The 21,056-nt window shown below is 32.3% G+C and overlaps 3 protein-coding genes across 3 annotated transcripts; 1 reads left to right on the plus strand and 2 right to left on the minus strand.

Annotated features, from left to right (window-relative positions):
• The first annotated feature begins 1,678 nt into the window (after positions 1-1,678).
• LOC128191388 (uncharacterized) lies at positions 1,679-4,663 on the plus strand. Its single transcript, XM_052863450.1, has 8 exons — positions 1,679-1,917; positions 2,250-2,357; positions 2,496-2,588; positions 2,698-2,835; positions 3,017-3,124; positions 3,212-3,383; positions 3,476-3,564; positions 4,518-4,663. The coding sequence occupies exons 1-8, from the start codon at positions 1,872-1,874 to the stop codon at positions 4,661-4,663; spliced, it is 900 nt and encodes a 299-aa protein (XP_052719410.1). The 5' UTR covers positions 1,679-1,871.
• Positions 3,971-7,918, minus strand: LOC128192704 (histone lysine acetyltransferase CREBBP-like). Its single transcript, XM_052865600.1, has 8 exons — positions 7,763-7,918; positions 7,528-7,682; positions 7,115-7,406; positions 5,842-5,976; positions 5,638-5,752; positions 5,452-5,542; positions 5,287-5,376; positions 3,971-5,206 (listed from the first exon to the last, which is right to left on the minus strand). Exons 1-8 carry the CDS (start codon positions 7,791-7,793, stop codon positions 5,168-5,170), a joined length of 948 nt encoding a protein of 315 aa, XP_052721560.1. The 5' UTR covers positions 7,794-7,918; the 3' UTR covers positions 3,971-5,167.
• Positions 7,919-12,264: 4,346 nt separating this feature from the next.
• LOC128192706 (histone acetyltransferase p300-like) lies at positions 12,265-14,446 on the minus strand. The gene is made up of 4 exons (XM_052865603.1): positions 14,284-14,446; positions 14,039-14,193; positions 13,623-13,914; positions 12,265-12,496 (listed from the first exon to the last, which is right to left on the minus strand). Exons 1-4 carry the CDS (start codon positions 14,312-14,314, stop codon positions 12,315-12,317), a joined length of 660 nt encoding a protein of 219 aa, XP_052721563.1. The 5' UTR covers positions 14,315-14,446; the 3' UTR covers positions 12,265-12,314.
• Positions 14,447-21,056: the final 6,610 nt, after the last annotated feature.

Genomic DNA, 21,056 nt, shown 5'->3' on the forward strand with positions numbered 1-21,056 from the left:
GTTATATTCATTGTTTTAATAATGCAAACCACGCTTGAGTCCCAACAGAACGTTATTTGCGTCATCGATGAAATGTATTGAGCCGTGTGTTACAAAATTGATTCGTATTCTTATCAGAAAGATACTGGAAAAGGTAACTATATAGTAACAAGAAAACTACTTGGATTTTATTGCTCAAAAGCTACATACACTGATGCTAATGTTCCCACTAAGTTTTTTTGAAAAAACCGTCTGAAAATACAGATTATTCTAAAAAGGATTATACAGAAATTGCAGTTCTTCTTCGAAGTAAGTTTATTAAATACTACAATGAAAAGTTCCACTAAATTGTAATAAATGTGTGATAAGTAATATCATATTGTAATATATTAAAGAAACAATACTTTCTACCGTCCGTTTTTTGGGAGAGATCGTCTCAAGATACCTAAATGCCCAAAGTTTCTGCGGCATACACTTTTGTCCTTTTTTCTTTTGAGGCACACATGTATAATTAACGGATATTGAACAATTTTGTATTATTTTACACTGTACACTGTCCAAAAATTCTGCTTCCAACACTTTTTGCGTACTATTATCTTTATAATTATAAAAACCTCAGAGTCCAAATTTCATCAATTGACTAGAATAAAAAGTTCAATAAAAAGTTGAAACGCCCCCTCTTACAGCCTGATAATGCAGTTCAATCAAAAACGGTTGTTTTTAGGTTATTCCAAAATAAAGACCTGTACATACATAGAACATTATCATTTTCCGCACTTCAAAAAGGATTAAAACAAGAAGCACATGGGCCACATCGCTCACCTGAATCACAGTTCATTGTATTATTCTACATGTATTTTGAAATTTTTAAATGTGAAAATCTATAATATTCTTGTAATATACATGTATTTACGTTCCAAGATTTGAAAATTTATTAAATTGACATCATCATGATTTGAATCATTTTATGATTAATTCCTTTTTCTATTTTATTTCTATGTTGACCTTTAAACCCATCTTAGAGCCCCAGTATTGGTTCGGCGGTCACACTTTTAGCAATTTAAAATCTACAATGTCGTACAATTCTTGCATATGAATCTTACACATTTTAGCATTGAAATTTTTTAGATAAAAGATTTTTTTTTAAATTTCCTTTACATTTATATTTGAATTTTGATCAAAATTGAACACATTATATAACATTGTAGTTCTTGAGAGAAAGATTTTTAAACATTAAACCTATAGATTTCTATGTTAAACTTTTATACTCTTGGGGCCCAGTCATCCGGGGGTCACAATTACAACAATCTTCAACCTACACTATCTTATGATGCTTGCATAAAGTTAATATCTCACAATTTGTAGCATTGCAGTTTCCACATATGTTTCTATGTTAATTTTGAACCCCTCCTGGGGCCCTAGTATTGGTCCGGAGGTCACGGCATTAACAATGTGAATTTATATTATCTTAGGATGCCTGCAGAGTAATCACACTAATTGTAATATTGTAGTTCTTGAGAAAAAGATTTTTAAACATTTTTTCAATATATTTCTATCTTAAATTGCACACCCTCCTGGGGCCCCGGTATTGGTCCGGGTTTACGGTTTAAACAATATTTAAGGGGGAAGTCTACACCGTAACCAATATGTCTGACTGCCGGTTGAACCGCCATCTTGTTCCGGATTGGCTTGTTTTGTAATGGAACAAAATAACCATACACCGTTTTTTGGAACTCTTTAATAGAGGAGTTTAAAAAAAGTATAAAATCACATAAACGCTTACACAGTGGGATAAAAATATATGCGTATCAAAAGCTTTTAAACTACATTGATTATCAGCTGTTTTTGCGAAAAGCCGGTTGTGAAGTTTGAAGATTGCTTGTATACTCATCATGTCAGTTACAGTACACGACCATACATACGGGGCAGATTATAAATGTAAGTATTGATTTCTGGAATTATAAAAATAATCACCATCTCTTCTCTATATATTGAATTCACATTCCTAATTTTATTCTGGACTGAAGGGGCGCGGATAGTAGCTTTCTTAAAGGATAATTGGATAGATGAATAAATAAAGACAAGCTTTATAAATTGTTTTTTTTTTATTTGTTCTATTAGTTAATAATCCGAGTACTAGTATACAACGAATACTGTTTTGTACCAAGAAAAAAATTATAAACTATTTTTATGCACGAACATTTTTCATTTACATATATACATATTACATGTATGATTATTATATAAATGTTTTTATGGAAAATTTATAGGCAGCAATAGCAGTGGAAAATGTGTAAAAGAAGATATGATGGATCCGGTGGATCCGGAGGATTATGCTGTACATCATGACCACTCTTATATGTGTATGGAAAAACCATGTATGTGTAAATTGCATAAGATTTTTTTCATTATTTTCATTTGTATAGGGACAATAGAAGAAAAATTAACACATTTTAATGTGTTATTAAATTTAAAGATTTAATATGCTGTATATATATGCTAAAATATTTTGAAAGGTTCGAGCAATGATGTCCAAGCAGACCAGAAAGATGATGAGACAGAATATGTCATCTCAGAGGATGATGATAATGAAGACGAAGGAAATACAGGTTGAGTTTGAATGCATATTTTGTATAAAGCAGAACAGTTAATACATGTACATTGATATATATCAGTACAATTGATACTTATGTATTTATGTATTTTTTTAATATACAGGTGGAAATTTCTATCATTTGCAAGGACGGCATATCATAGATCTTGAAATATTAATTCAAGGTCTGGAAAGAGGTTGTCATTATTGCAAGAAACCTCTACAGCTGTCCTCTTGCATTGGAGACACCAGATATGGACTAGGTAGTATATAAATATATACACAAATAATTTTGACAAATGTAAAGCTTTCATATAAAAATGTACATTTACGCGTAATTTTGATATATAGCAAATATATTTATTAAATATTTTTAATGTTTTGAAATTTGATTTTATAATCAATACATGTATTTTTTTTTTTATTTTAAATATGTTTATACAGGAAGCTTACTTCACATGGAATGTGAGCACTGTGAAAAAGTTACATTAATACCTACTGGAACGAGACATGGTCCTAATGTTTGGGATGTAAACTCCAAATTAGGTGCAGGTAAATTAATTTTTTATAAGACATATTTGACATTTTATGTTTCAAACAACATTATATTTTTTCTACTTTGATAAATCATTTTTATAGCTATGCTTTTTTGTGGGATTGGAGAAACTACAATTAACTCTCTTCTTGGGGCACTAAATTTGCCATCTGTTACCAAAACTACATTGAAGAAGAGAGAAAGAGAAGCAGGGATTGCATTTGAAGAAGTTGCTTATGAGTCTTGTTGTGAAGCACTTCTGGAAGAAAAGAGCAGGTAGGTAAATAAAAATATATTGTAAAATATTTGATTTTTTTGGTGAAATACTTAAAAACAAATAACAATGGTGATAAATCTTTAAATAACAGGTGTGCAAGTCCTGATAGCGTAGAAACTGTAAGCTTTGATGCTGGCTGGCAGACACGAGGAAGTGGTAGAAATTATGCCAGCCACACAGGTAATTTTATTTATAATTGACTGTTAATTATACTTCGGAAGACAAAGATCTTTAAACATTTACCTAAATATTTCTATGTTAAAATTTGAACACCAATTGGGCCCGAGTATTGGTCCGGGGATCACGGTTGAACCATTTAGAATCCACACTATCTCAGGGGGATTGCATAGAAATATCTCAATTTGTAGAATTTTAGTTCTTGCGAAGCTTCATTTTATTATAACGTCATAAAAGCACAAAGCAACATTCACATACTGAGCGGTAAAATGAAAATAAAATACATAAGATAAAAATAAAAAATAATTTTTTCCTTCAAAAATCCAAATATTTAATCTGTATTTTGTTTATTTAATGTTAATTGAAAAAATGTTTTTCCAAGCAATAAGTACACAGTTTTTTATTATCCTATCTTGTCTATAAAGGTGTACAATGAAAGCTAAAATCGACCACCTTAAATCAATTTTATATCAAAACAATTGCTGAAAGGTTTAATACGCTGTATCTTACATGAAAACACAAAAACATGCGCAATGAACAGTATAGTCGGCACCCTTAAATGAATTTTCACTAAAATTTCTTTTTTTATTCAATTTTGATAGAACTCACTTATTCCAATTTAAAAATTTAACTAAATTATCAAGGCATATGAGTTACATTTATGATAAAGTATCTGATATGATATGAAAGGATCAGAAGTCTGTATCGATGAAAAGAAATACAAACACTAGTGGTTCTTTAAGACAAAAAAAAGCACTCCAAAAAGGATTACAGCGATGAAAAAATCCTAAAACGAATACGTTTTCATTAATTTTTTAACAAGAGCTTAGGTCTCCTTTTCATGCAGTTTGAAAAGTAGCCCTTAATTCAAATCGGTTGGTATTTCTATTATTCTGGTGTATACAATTTCATATATTGCTCCCTATTTGATGTATTTGACTCATATTTGGTTAAAGTTCTCTTTCATAGATACATCCTCAAAAAAGGGTACCGGACTTTCATTTTTAAGAAAATTGACCCCAACAACGGTGACAAAAACAAGAACGATGACAACATACGCCAGGAAAAAAAGGTTAAAAGCTTACACGAGCCTTTGGCTTAGATGTGCTATAACCAAAACAATGTATTCTGAGGTAGAGATTACCATGTAGTATACATATTATATGGGGTAAATTTATCGCAGAAACAAAAGGCTGTGGCTAAAAAGCTGATTTTTCTCCTTCAAATTTTGAGACCTTAACTTCCAAATTCATATTCTGATAATTTCACAACATATGTGTTAAGTTTGTCGGGAGACAATAAACGTTAAGAACTGCTGTTTAATATTTGCTTATATGATTGATTTTGCTACATACGAAAGTCGGTTGTGCGACTGATACATCTCTAAACTTTTTTAATTTTATTTAAAACTTCAAAAGCAAGTACAAATGCATGTCAGTGCTGTTTGTAAAATTGTATTCTTTCAGAGAGTAGTTACGTTACACCATATCAATTCTCTTGAATGAATATTTCTAATAGACGCATGCTCGAATCTTCAATTCGGACTGCAATTGCAGATGCCGTTCCCAATAGATAGATAAGTCCCTGAATATCACAAGCGTTTAGTTCATCTTTTAAGCAGGTTCTCTACTAAGTTGCTAATCTCCTGAAGTTTAAAAAATAAAAATGATAAAAGTATAGAATAATTTCTTGAATTTCAAGTTCTAATTTGAAGTGCATACATACTTGGTCTCGGTTATGCCCCTGGTTTGTTCCTGTACCATGTTGAATACGAATGTTATAAATATTTACAGCCATTGTATAAAAGTACTCCTCCTAAAAAACAAATACAGTAAGAGTCTTTCAAAAAACGGTAAAAACTGTCATAGATCTTGTGAAAGTCAGGCTTACCTGGCTGTTCACTGTATCATATATTTGTCCTTCCACATTCGTAGCATAGGCATGCGCAGCAGGGTCGGGATTAGGAAATATTGCTTGAATACTGAAAACATATTTGGCTTAGTTTAAATGCGATAATCATGTATAGGAAGCAGCAGAAATATCCAAAACTAATTACTTTAATGAATACGAACATACAATTTATGTACAAGGTGAGTTCTTAGTTCCTGCGTCACACTTTGATGCCATTCCTTAAAACCACTGTTTGTGCTAGATGCTATCTGCTGATCCATACCAGGTGGATTTGTGAACCCTGCAAAAAAAGTTAATATCATAATTATGTGTTATGAACATTCAATTAAAAAAAATCTGTTGCAGCGGAATGTTTGGATATTTCCTTACCACTTGAATTGCCTGGATTCTGTCCAGTCCTGTCTGTGTTTTGAGCATGCTTTAATGGCATACACACAAGACAGTCATTTCTAGTGCAGTTCTTCCAATGTGTTATTATCTGTCCAGATGATGCACAATGAGCGACTGCAAGAAAAATGCAAGTTCAAAAATATGCGTAATTTCTTTTTACTCGTTCATCAACATAGTATGACATTACACAAAAGTATCTAATAAAATGTGGTTTATGAAACGAATAAAGGTACGTATTTAACCTCGATAGAACCATTGTGCTTAATTTTGTATTTCTCAAAATCTCTCATTTTCTGGTAATCAAAACACTACACTAATGACAATTATTAGTATCTCCGTGTGCTTTTTAACCATGTAAGCTTTCTTCGAGTCACCGTAAAACATTAAGCAGCACAGTATTGCCGGGTAAATCTCTGTACCTCTGTAAATTCATCACATCATATGAAAATGGGTCACTTTTCAAGGGTTTATCAGGAATTACTAGGACAAACAAATTTTTAAAACGAGATAAGAATTAATAAAAATGAAAATGCTGTATATGTTTACCCTATATCTAATACTTTTATGGATATCTGAAAAGTGAACTTTTCGCCACGGTAAAATAACAATAATAGAAAAAGTTGGATATGTACTGGATATCTTTATACAATCGGCTACTAATGTCTATGTGAGAGATTCAGTTATTAAGGTATATGTATGTTATACAAAAATTCTAAGTTCTACATTATCAAGAACCTAGTTTATTAAAAAAAACAAGATTCTATAAATAACAAAAAAAAAACCAAACTATGGTGGCATATTTCTGCCCCTTGTGAAAGTTATTTTTCTATCAAATATGTTGACATGCAAGATAGGTATGTCAACATGCAACATAACTATGTTGACATGCAACATAACTATGTTGACATGCAAGAAAATTGCAATCACATAAGAATTAAAAAAATCTAAAAAAATCTCAAATATCGCCCACATGTGACATCAAAGATGCTAAGATGCTACTTATTCATGTCGACATGCAACTTAAATCTTTATGTTAACATGCATAGTTGCATAGTGACATATATATCTTGCATGTCAACATAATTATTTTGCATGTCGACATATTTGACAGAAAAATAACTTGCACACAAGAGGCAGAGATATGCCACCATAAAAAACGAAGAACCCCCCCCCCCCCAAAAAAAAAACCAAAAAAAAACTAAAGCAATGCACATTCGTTCATATTATTTTATCAACTTTATTGCAATTTTACCTTGGCAGGACTTCCCAGCATTGCAAGTCGTCATGTGATTTAGCACGTTTTTCATTGTTCTGCAGTGAGGTAGAGAACACGCCTCTCCATCGGTCTGCTGACGCCTCTGACATTTGTGGGCGTGCAGCAACAGCACTAGTTGTTGTTGGATAAGTTTACGTGTTTCTGCAACATAATATCGGGGTTGTTGAGCTCCGGTGGCTCCTGGGGTAAGATTGGCACTGGTACCTGGCATCCCACCCATGTTTTGGGCTGGAACTGTCACTATTCCGCAAGTGTCTATCTGGGGTTGCTGTGAATTAATCGAAAATAATTTGAAAAATGACTTGCATGAGACAGTTTGTTTTTCTATTCTATTTTTACTATGATGTGTTAGCTTAATGACGCTACCTCCATTTATAGAATGAACTTACTACGTCTGTATTCGCCATTGGAGACATCGGCATCCTGGATGGATATTCTACAGAGTAGCCAGAGTTGGCCATCATCACAGTTTGGTCACTTGGCCCCACGAGTTCATCATGTAGAGTATCAAAAATGGCAGGCATGTTGAATGAATCGTTAAAATCTAAACACAGATGAGAAATCAAATAAACTTTTTTCACCACCTCGCGCAGATATACATAATTTGTTGAGAAATCCACTTACCTTCATCAGTGCTTTCAGGTTGGTTGGCCATGAAGGAATACTAGTAGTCGTTTTTTATCCGTAGTACAGACCAAAACAAATTATGACATTCAAAGTCAACAGTCAATCACTTCCCCTTTCACTTTCGTAAACTCGAAGCTAAAAAATATTTGCAGCGATATATATGGCACGCCATATTCACAAAAATGAGCTAAACATAAGTTCACAGTCGATAAACTATAGGTTTATCAGTTGTCAACTATAGTTAACGGATCCTAAACTATAGTTAACGACGTTAATCTATATTGTGTGAAACTACGTTTTGCTAATTTATGTGAATTTGTCGTCCTTTTGATTTGTAAACCGTAGTTTACTGATCATAAAACCCTATTTATCAGATAAACTATGTTTAGCAACCGCAAATGATTGTTTTCAGTGTTAACTATGGTTTACAGATGTGAAACATAGATTATCGCGTCAACTATAGTTTACAGATGTGAAATATATATTAACGTCGGTAACTATAGTTTACGATCCGTTAACTATAGTTAACAGTCGATAAACCTAGTTTATCGACTGTGAAACTATGTTTAGCTCATTTTTGTGAATTTGGCGTGCCATAGATATGGAATATCTATACTTATAAATTAAGGCATTTTGCAGATCTTGCTTACACCTTTGGTATTTCAACACATGCGTGATGATGTCCGTAAGGTAAAACTGAATTTTAACTGATAAGTGATTATTGTGAAATATATCAAAAACCTACTTTCATTTTCGATAAACATTAAGCCCGAAATAGCAAAAATGAGAGTAAGGTGGTGGACACGCTTTGGCGGATCTACAAATGTAAGTCAGGAATAGTATCCTTGCAATGAAATAATATTGAATGATTACGTACAGAGTGAATATATTTACCGTGAGTCTATATTACAGAATACATAGAAGTTAGGATTTTGACAAATGATGAATAGATAAAATGAGTCAATTCTTTTCTTTAGTAGGCGATTTTAGTTTTGATACACATTCGCTTGAGAACTTTCCGTATGTTGAACAGACGTAGACGAACCAGTTTTTCCATGTGTTTAATTTTTTAATTTGTAATAGGGTGCATTTTATGATAATTACATTCATGCATATTATTCATATTTCATCATCAACATCATCATCATTATCCTACATTCCATATTTTACATGTACATATTAAGAAACAGACTTCTATCCCTATAACTCCCTGTCTTTTATGCGCCTCAAGTAATCATTACTTAATTACCTTTTCTAGTGGTTTCTAATATTTTATAGCCTTAAGTCATTTCGCCTGTATGGTCACTTACATACATGTAGACAGGATCAGGTGGTTTACTTAGCCAATAGTATGTTTTTATGATTTTCCCCGCTTTAACTGAGTAGCCTTTGTGACAGACCAAGGCTAGGATTCTTATGAGTAAGACCTGATTTCTTTAAGAGACGATTTCACTTATTTATTCATTTCATCAATATATTTGAAGCAGTTAGTTATAGTAAGTGTTCTATTTTTTGGTATTCTTGAACTTTAATAAATAATTTAATAGATAATTATGATATTTTCTGTTTATTGGTACATTTGGCTAATTCTACTTTTTGATGTTATAATACCTTATTTATGAAAAAATGTATTTTATAAATTATCCCAGTAATTCATAGTTTTGATATCTAAGCTATAGTATCTCATTTCTAATATATGTGAAAGGTTATTTATTGTTACCATATTTAATACTTGTAGTTAGAGACTACCATTGTCAGAGTAATCAGGATTGTGCATGAAACCTTGTTCCATAAACAGGTGATCGTTGCAAAGTTATATTTTTATATTTATTCTATGTATCTTGATAAAATGTAATCTACAAAGGAGTTACATTGAAAGTATATGTTTTTATTTAATTAAATATTGATCTTGATAAAGATGTAGAGCATATTGCTATATTTTTGTAAATTGTGTTCAAGGGCAGTAACTCTTCTTGACACTGAAATTATGATGCATTTTAATCAGAGTTATCCTTCTTTACAAATAGTTTGATTAGTGAACTCTGAGCATTAATGTATTTCATGAATATGTATTTTATGATTGTATATTTTTATGCTGAAACTTATTGTAAACATTGATCCTTTTTATGCTGATATCTATGAATTATATTACAGGATTTAATCCTAACCATTTATCCGAATAAATGAAGAACCCTTAAAGTGGACTTGTTTATTTCTTTGGGACAACCCACTATCACAAATTTATAAATGATTTTTGTTCGTTTGAACTTGTGAGCAAGAACATGAATGCAAAGTCAATTGCGTTTTGAAAGTATGAAAGAAGTTGATATACCGCAATACTTACATATGAATTAACTCTGGCACAACTGTAGAGGTACCACCAGTTTTTCAGTGTATGACACGGCCCTTTCTACAAGTCTTAACAATCCAATCCCCTAACTAGCAACCCAGTTAGAAAAGGCATAAAGAATGTTTACTACCATTGAAACTGCGAAATGATGAATAATTCTTATCATAAGGACACTTGAAAAGGTAGTTATATAATAACAAGTGTATTTCAAGAGTACTAATTGGATTTTATTGCTCAAAAGCTACAATGACTTTTTAAAACTTATTGGAACAAACCTGAATTCTAGTGTTACCGTTAAGTTTTTTGAAAGGACCGTCTGAAAATACAGATTATTATATAATACGATTATATAGAAATTGCAATTCTCCTTCGAAGCAAGTAACTTAAATACTACAATGAAATTTTTCCCTAAATTGTAATAAATATGTGATTAGTAATGTCATATTTTACTATATTATAAGAAACACTAACTTATACCGTCCGGTTTTTAGAAAATGTTCAAAATTTCTGCGGAATGCACCTTTTTACTTCTTCTTTTAAGACATTCGGTATATGAAAAACGGATATTAAACAATTTTGTATCATTTTAAATTTTACACTGTCCCATGTTTTTGCTTCCACCACTTTTTGGGTACTAATATCCTGATAATCATAAATACCTCTGTGCCCAAATTACATCGATTCACTAGAATCAAAAGACCATATTATCTGTTTTAAAACGCGCCCTCTATAGTCTTAGGTTTGATGACGCAGTCCAATCAAAATTGGTTCTTTTAAGAAGTCAAAATACATACCTGTACATTTACTACAGGGACGCATAAGAAATTAACATTTTCCGCAATTCAAAAAGGATTAAAACAAGAGGTCCATGGGCCACATCGCTCCCCTGAATCAGAGTTCCTTGTGTCATTCTATTTTGAAATTTTTGAATAAAAAATATTTGATATTCTTGTAATATACATGTACATGTAATTATATTGAATTTTTTCCAAGATTTGACAATCCATTAAATTGACATGGTCATGATTTTGATCATTTTATGATTAATTCCCCTTTTATTTTACTTCTATGTTGAGCTTTAAACCCCTCTTAGGGCCCCAGTATTGGTACGGCGGTCAGCTTTATCAATTTAAAATCTACAATATCGTACGATTCTGGCATTGTAATCTTACACTTGGTAACTTTGAATTTTTAACCCCTTCTGGGACCCCGGCATTGATCCGAAGGTCACGGATTTAGCAAAGTATATTTTGAATTATTTTTAGGATGCTTGCAGAGTAATCCCAAAAATTGTAATATTTTGGTTCTTAAGAATAAGATTTTAAAATCTTTTTACTATATATTTCTATGATAAATTTGAACTCCTTCTGGGCCCCGGTATTGCTTCGGGGGTCACGGTTTAAACCATTTTAATATACTCTTTTCGAAAATGCTTACAAAGTAATTTACCTAAATGTAGCATTGTAGTTTTTAGGAATATTTTTAAACATTATATCTATTTATTTTAATGTTAAACTTTGAACAACTCCTGGGGCCCGAGTATTGGTCCGGGAGTCACGGTTTTGACCATTTAAAATCTACACTATTTTATGGTGATTGCATAGAAATATCCCAATTTGTGGCATTATGGTTCTTGCAAAGATGATTTTAAACTATTTCCCAAGTATTTTTATGTTTAACTTTGAACCCCTCCTGGGGCACCAGTATTGGTCTTGGTCATAGCATGATGCTGTTCATACAATTTCCAGGGCGTACACTTTTTACTTTTTCTTTAATGCTATTTTTTATGACGTGCCCCTATAAAGCTTAACTTTATCCTAACATCATAAAAGCACAAGTCAACATTCACCTACTGAACGGAAAAAGAAAAAAAAAGATGAAAATAAAAAGTAAAACATTTCTTTAAATATACTTTAACTTGTAATTTTGTTTATTTGGTTCTATTTGATAAATAATAATTTTAAAAAACAGTTCTTTTAAGCTATAAATACGCAGTATTTTATTATATTGTGTAAAAACGTGTGCAATAAAAGCTAAAGACGGCCACATTAAGTCAATTCTATTTCAAAACAATTACTTAAAGATTTAATACGCTGTATTTTACATGAAAGCGCAAAAACATGCACAATAAACAATAGAGTCGGCACCCTTAAATGAATTTTCATTTTAATAAATATCATAATTATGTGTTATGAACATTCAGTTCATAAAATCTGTTGCAGCGGAATGTTTGGAAGTGTCCTTACAACTTAGATTGCCTGGATTCTGTCCAGTCATGTCTGTGTTTTGGGCATGCTTTAATGGCATACACACAGGACAGTCATTTCTAGTGCAGTTCTTCCAATGTGTTATTATCTGTCTAGATGATGCACAGTGAGCGACTGCAAGAAAAATGCAAGTTCAAAAATATACATAATTTCTTTTTACTTTTCATCAACATGGTATGACATTATATACAAAAGTATTTAATAAAAAAGATGGTTTATGAAACGAATAAAGCTACATATTTAACCTCGATAGAACCATTGTGCTTAATTTTGTATTTCTCAAAATCTCTCATTTTCTGGTAATCAAAACACTGCACTAATGACGGTTATTAGTACCTCCGTGTGCTTTTTTTTTTTACCATGTAAGCTTTCTTCGTGTCACCGTAAAACATTAAGCAGTACAGTATTGCCGGGTATGTCTCTGTACCTCTGTAAATTCATCACATCATATGAAAATGGGTCACTTTTTCAAGGGCTTATCAGGAATTACTACGACAAACATTTTAAAATGAAAGAAGAGATAAGAAAAACTATAAATAAAAATGCTGTATATGTTTACCCTATATCTAATACTTTTATGGATATCTGAAAAGTGAACTTTTCGTCACGGTAAAATAACAATAATAGAAAAAGTTGGATATGTACTGGATATCTTTATACATACGGCTACTTATGTCTATGTGAGAGATACAGTTATTAAGGTAAATGTATGTTATACAAATATTCTAAGTTCTACATTGTCAAGAGCCTAGTTCATTAATAAAGAAAAGATGCTATAAATACCCCCCCCCCCCCCCAAAAAAAAATTAAGGTGGCATATTTCTGCCCCTTGTGTGAAAGTTATTTTTCTATTAAATATGTTGACATGCAAGATAAATATGTTGACATGCAAGATAATTATGTCAACATGCAAAATAACTATGTTGACATGCAAGAAAATTACAATCACATGAGAATTAAAAAAAAATCTCAAATATCGCCCACATATGACATCAAAGATGCTAAGATGCTACTTATTTATGTCGATATGCAACTTATTTATGTTAACATGCATAGTTGCATGGTGACATATATATCTTGCATATCAACATAATTATCTTGCATGTCGATATACTTGCACACAAGGGACAGAGATATGCCACCGTAAAAAAACCCAAAACAAAACAAAACAAAACAAATACAAAAACTAAAGCAATGATCATTCGTTCATATTCTTTTATTAACTTTATTGCAATTTTACCTTGACAGGACTTTCCAGCATTGCAAGTCGTCATGTGATTTAGCACGTTCTTCATTGTTCTGCAGTGAGGTAGAGAACACACCCCTCCATAGGTCTGCTGACGCTTCTGACATTTGTGGGCGTGCAGCAACAGCACTAGTTGTTGTTGGATAAGTTTACGTTTTTCTGCCACAGAATATCGGGGTTGTTGAGCTCCGGTGGCTCCTGGGGTAAGATTGGCACTGGTACCTGGCATCCCACCCATCTTTTGGGCTGGACCTGCCACTATTCCGCAAGTGTCTATCTGGGGTTTCTGTTGTGAATTAATCGAAAATGATTTGAAAAATGACTTGCATGAGACAGTTTGTTTTTCTATTCTATTTTTACTATGATCTGTTAGCTTAATGACGCTACCTCCATTTATAGAATGAACTTACTACGTCTGTATTCGCCATTGGAGACATCGGCATCCTGGATGGATATTCTACATTGTAGCCAGAGTTGGCCATCATCAAATTTTGGTCACTTGGCCCCACGAGTTCATCATGTAGAATATCAAGAATGGCATGCATGTTGAATGAATCGTTAAAATCTAAACAAAGATGAGAAATCAAATAAACTTTTTTCACCATATCGCGAAGATATACATATATACCTCCAATTTCTTGAAAAATCCATTTACCTTCATCAGTGCTTTCAGGTTGGTTGGCCATGAAGGAATAGTTGTATTTTATCCGTAGTACAGACCAAAACAAATTATGGCATTCAAAGTCAACATTTCATTAAATCATGTGTGCATGATTTCATTAAATCATGTGTGCATGATTTCATCACTTCCCCTTTCACTTTCGTAACCACGAAGCTTTTGGCGCATGCTACAGAAATGTTAACAGACAAACTGGTAGTGTGTTCGACAGCTAAATAAATTATGACATTCAAAGTCCACGTTTCATTAAGGTAGCTCTATACACCACTTTTTGATGACGCAGTACGCAAAAAAGTAAATCTGGAAGCATGCAATTCCGGTACTAGCTGATTTGAACTGAGGCGAATTCAATGGGAACCGCTCTTTTCAAAAATTTGTTAAATGAATAGATTTAATTTGATAATTGGAAAATTCATTACTTACAAGTAATGTGGTATGTGACACCTTCACGTTGTGTGGTATTATTTATCGAAATAAACAATAAAATCAAGTATAATTTTTTAGATAGTTTCTTTACCATCGTGGATATGTTACACCGTAGCGCTGTTGGTTAGTGGGTTCACTACAAACCAGTAGGTCATGAGTTCGATTCCCGTTGAGAGTAATAATTTTTTTAACTTTCCAAAAATTTCTAAAACGCATTTTTTGGTTGAATTCCGTGAAAGAAAATTCTAAACCGGTGAAAATATTTCAATTATGATATACTTTAAAGGACTTTAATATCGACACCTAACGGGGATGAGAGGGTTGCTTTGAATTTCTCTCAGGTTGGGATACATAAATCCTATTAGCCTAGTCAATGTTCCCCTTTATTTATTTGACTTTGTTTTGCATTAAAGCGAATATATTCACTTATACAGGGCGAAGTCTATAATGAAATATGTATGTATTTATCATTCCAACATTATATTTAGGAAATTTTCTTCAACTCAGAAATGAAAAGTCCCCAAGGTGTTTGGGCCTTGGGATTTAGGAACGATAACCCTTACCTGAGGAACTTTCATACCAAAAAAAATTTAAAATATTTTTTGTGTTTATTTGCAATGGTTTTCATTCAATTTTTTATGTCACATTTATTAAAATACATTTTCTTATAACATCAAGTAACTTTTTCAAATGATTTGTCAACAGAGTAAGAAAATATGAAAAATTATGTTTTGGGGAAATACTAAAAAAAATTGCAATTATAACATTTTTGAATGTTAAGAAGTATTATATTTTTCTTTATGTGTCCGAAGGAAATATCCACCATATGACAAACAAATTTCTCTCAATTTGTAAATAGCTGTCTTTTTAAAAAATATTTTACAAAAACACGAAAAAACATTAAAAAATTCTTTAAAAATATCTAAAGTATGCCTATCATCATTTTAATATTTGATAAGTATATGTTTTGTGGTCTTCTATTGAAAATTGGAATAAATTGTGGGTGTATAGAGCCACCTTAAACAATGCGTGCATGACTGAATCACTTCACCTTTCACTTTCGTAAAGTCGAATCTTTTGGTACATGCGACGGTGAACTCTTCTTTATTTAAAACTTGAATAACTGTATCTAATACTGCCCTCTGTTCAGTTTCAAATAACCTCACAAAGAGATAATTTTCGCCAAGAAACAAGTTAAAGCCTGTAGGATGTGTGTATTTGATTATGAATTAAGTTGCATGATATAACTAAGTACTACATGTAGTATTTTGTTTCTTGACGTTATCATGGAATTATAGAACCATTTAACTACATGTAGTTGCTATTCTTCGCCCTAAACCTCTGGTCAAGGTCATTAACTTTTTATAAATTCTCAAATAAATTTAAAAAGAAATATAAGAAAAACCTCTACAATTTGCTGCTTGCCGACTATAGAAACATAAACACATGAGTTTTTAAAGTTTCAGTAATATGTAAATATTTTTATAAAAATTGGGGTCTGTTCGTTTTGTTTGGTTTTTGGGTGGGATCTTCTTTTTTTCTTTTTTGCTTGGTTTTCGTTTCTTTTTCTTTCTTTTTATCTTATTTTATAAATGGTAAGGTAAACACGTGTTGTTTACACCTCGTTGCAGAACTTTTTCTCCTTCTTTAGTAGCTACATTTTCTACCTCCCATAAGAAATGCAAAAATTCGATAGAATTCGAGGAACCCTCAACTATTTTTACAAATTTTACACCTGATACGCCAACTTTGAGGCTGATAGTAAAATGAATTTTTCGCATTAGCAACAGCGACACACGGATTCCCCTTTGCAGAATGACCATATAGTTTGTTTCCATCACACACAAAAATCCCATTTTATCCATAAATTTGAGTGCAAATCGGTCCTCCTTGTTCACTTATTGTAAAAATCATTGGATGTATTGTAAATGGAAGTGTAAATCTGTTACCATGACAGAATGTGACTCGTTTTATTGTCATATGTAGATCTTTTTTGGCACTGTAGGCAAACATATTTTGAAGTGTATTGGAGTACTGTAAGATGTTATCTTTGACTGATTTTAGCGACATTGTTGGATTAACAGTTTTCAAAACAGCAATATGATCTACATCCTCCTGTTGCACAATTTTACTTGGACCTCCTCGACGCGGTCTTCTGCATACCGTACCAACAGTTACATAACGTTTCCAAATTGAGAAAATACAGTTTGCATTGATACCAATGTTTTTGAGACCCGTTGGCGATGACCTCTCTGCAATTGAAGATCAGAAACATAGGCTCCTCCTTCTATTAAGTTGTCTATTACAATCCTCCTTAAGTCCTCACTCAGTTCTTTTCCGTTTACATACAATGTCCCTAATTTATTTCTATTTTTCATGATGATTTCTATTTAAGAAATTGAAAAAAAAATGTGAAGCAATGTATATTATAACTTAATCATTCAATATCACTCTAGTAGATGCAATTAAATAATATTGGAAAGGGTGTATCTCTAAGTATGTTTTCATGATTTGCGGGGAAGGGGTATTCAACGTATTGAAAGGGGGAACAATGACTTGAACGCTCCTGCTTTTCAAAACTCACCCGGCTCCCTTAATTCAAATTTCTACATATTAATCTACATTATTGCTGTTATCATTAATAAAGCTATTATGATTAATAACTTACTACGATATACATTAACATACCTGTTAATTTTTTACGGAAGGATAACCTTGTCATGCTTGCTGTGCTCGGATTAAGCAAGGTAAACGAGGTTGGATATTATGTAACCTTCGATTTTCAAAAGAGTGTTTAACAATAACTCTTAGTAAGGAAAAATCTGTATGATAGAGTAGCAGGAAAACTAGGACGTAATAATTATGGCGGTGTTCGAAGAAGATGTTCGGGAGGTTTTCTTGAAAATACATCATGAATGTAATGGAGTGAAACGCGTGTCTCCTGTGTCGGTCAATTTTTCTGAACTTACTTCGTTTATTGGATTAAAAGGTGCCATTTATGCTGAAATAAAAGCTATAGGACTTATGTCTTCGCCAATATTAGCATAACGCGATGACAAAGGAGATTACGTTAACCTTACAGGAAAACATTACAATAGATTTTTGAAATTCGTATCGTCAACAGATTCAAATATAAATATTAAAGTCATAGATGGGGGTTCAGAGCAGGTCATGCAGAAACTCCTCAAAGTATGCCTGAAACTCAGGTATATGTGCAGGAAAAGGCTCCCGATATCTTCCAAAACTACACTTATCAAACGCCCATTGGACATTCGATGAATAATCTAAAGCAAGAAATTTTGGGGCTTGAAGTTCAAAGCGAAATTGCTTTGGAGCATTTACAAAATTTAAAAGACATTTTGTGGGAATATTACTCCCGGATTGTGGAGATATAAACAAACATCAGGAGGAAAAAGCTCTGGTTGAATCAGCAAATGATGTGTTGAGAAAAATACAAAAGGAACTCATAACAAAAACTGAAGAATACGAAACGAAATTTAAAGCTTCCGAATCTGTCAAAAACTCATTTTCTGAAAAAAAATAGATGTCATTAATCACCTGTAACAAACAAAATTATCCAGTACAAGTGTCGGATGAAAATGTTCTTCCTCACTCAGAAATCGTTAATTGCGATATAGCTAAACTTGAAAAATACTATCAGGGAAAGTGTCCCGACAACTTGGACATCGCGTCAAAATTTTTTAGAAATATATTTTCTAATTTTGATAGAGAGCACGCACAATATAAAAAAACACTGGAAGCAATTCAGCAAAGCGCATCCTAAAAGAAAATACAATGTTCCCTGTTAATTAAGTTCCCAAGACGTCTTCCCGTTTTGACTCATCCAAACCCTGGCAGTACTTATCAAAACAAAGGTATGTGATTCTGATATGATGTATCAATTCTATAATTGAACAAAGTGCTGAAATAGATATTTCATATAAACAAAATAAAATTTCAATCATTGTTCATGCAATAGAAATCAGGTGAAATAAAAATTGTAGATGTTATAGATAATTTTTATATAATTATTTTCAGTTGCTGCTCCTAATCTGCCGTTAAAAAACGCTAGAAAGGGAAGATCATCAATGTATTCAAATGAAATAAACGTCCTCCATTATGTTTACTTGTTTTCTTTGACGTTCCAAAGCAAAAGGTGTAACCTTTTTATGATAGAAAAAATACCGGTACTTCTGTTTGTTCGTCCGATGCCATTCGTATATTAAAAAAATCACTTATTTTTAATTCAAGATAATTTTTTATATTCATTCAGCGATAGATGAATGGCTGATTTTATGATACCGAACTATGTATAATAATGTTGGAATTCGCTGGATGTACACGTCATAGATTAAAAAAACAACACGCTTCGGATTGTCCACGTGTTGATTTTCAATACAAAAATCGTGTCATTGGTCAGTGCGTTCCAGGGTTCTGTGTTTGATATGCAAATTAGCATTCACATCAATGAAATCGAACAACCAATCGATGAGTTTTATGATAATCAGTATACAGGATGTTAGCACGGCTCGACAGACAAAGTGGCACGCTGTAAGTAAAACGATAATATCTATAGTAACAATTTCGATTGAATTTTTGATGAGTATACGGGGTTAAATGTATTCGTGCGGAACAGGTAGGTTACTTCTGTCCAGGTATTAGGAAATTAAAGTCATTCGATGTTTCGCAGATTTTCGTGCAACAGCCCCCTCCCCTCCCTTTGAATTCACTGAATATCTAATTTGATTTAATTTCTTTTATATTGTTGAATGTTGATAATGCAACCAGAAGCTTTTAAAAGATAGGTAAAGTTAGCTACTAGTAACTGGCTACGAGAAGTTAGAAAAGCTAGCTACTAGTAACTGGCTATGAGATGAAAGAAACTTGGCTTCTAGTTACTAGTTACTGTCTAAGTGAGAAAACATACCTCGGATTTCTATTTGTGTTCATAATATGTATATTGCACTTAACTATCATTTACTCATATTCCTCTCATACTCTCATCGATAATTGGTGCATTTCGTTTAAAATATCTCTATTTTAGACAATACTGTCTAGTTGACTCAAGTAGCTGTACTTATAGATTGAAAATATCAAAAAAGTGTTATTAATTATAACAATCTATCATGTCATCCTCTTCATATTACAACAAAATACTCAGATATCTCTCTTAATCTTGTCAGCTACCAGTGCATTTCGTTTCACTATATCTATTTTAAAGAAAGATTAAAGACATCTTCAAGGGTTGTTAATATCAACATTCCTTCAGGTCATCCACATCATATTACGACACAATTACTCAGATATCTCTATTTATGTAGTCAGCTACTAGTGCATTTTGTTACAAATATCTTTATATTTTTTGGCGGTTTTGTCAATATATCTCAAGTAGCTGTACATATAAATTGAGGATATATGCCAGTCTTGCTAATGTTGATATCAACATTCTGTCATCTCATCCACATAATATTACGACACAATTACTCAGATATCTCTCTTTATGTAGTCAGCTACTAGTACATTTTGTTACAAATATCTTTATGTTTAGGCGGTTTTGTTAATATACCTCAAGTAGCTGTATATTTAAATTGAAGATATATGCCAGACATGCTTTTACCAATATTTCTTCAAGTCATCCACATAATATTACAACACTATTACTCAAATCTCTCTTTATGTAGTCAGCTGCTAGTGCATTTTGTTACAAATATCTTTATTTTTTTCGCGGTTTTGTCAATATATCTCAAGCAACTGTATATATATATATTGAAGATATATGCCAGTCTTGCTAGTATCAAATTTCCTTCAAGTCATCCACATAATATTACGACACAATTATTCAGATATCTCTCTTTATGTCGTCAGCTATTATTAACGTTCTGGTCACTTGACTACACGGATTCATCGTGTATGGTATCAACATTTTCATAATTGTTTGATAAATTGTTAAAATCTAAACAAAGGTGCAAATTAGATAAAAATTAGATAAACTCAGTTTTTACCATCTCACACAGAAATATCTCCTATGTTTGAGAAATTAACTAACCTTCATCATTGCTTTCAGATTGGTTAGCCATAGTGAGATTTTATCCGTACAGATTCATTAAACACCCCATCACTTCCTCTTTGGGTTTCATTTATGATGTTGTTGTTTTGTTTTCTGATCTGAAGTATAATATGTTCAACAACTGTTCAAGTTATCAAAAGCCCTTTGTCGAATGACTCCGGAAAACGTAAACTCATTTTCAATGTCGCATTCATCCAAAACAGCAACAGACCAACTGTTGGTGCGTTTGACGTTACCAAGTTAATTTTGAACCTAA

This window comes from Crassostrea angulata, chromosome 7 (genome assembly GCF_025612915.1).
Source record: "Crassostrea angulata isolate pt1a10 chromosome 7, ASM2561291v2, whole genome shotgun sequence".
NCBI lineage: Eukaryota > Metazoa > Mollusca > Bivalvia > Ostreida > Ostreidae > Magallana > Magallana angulata.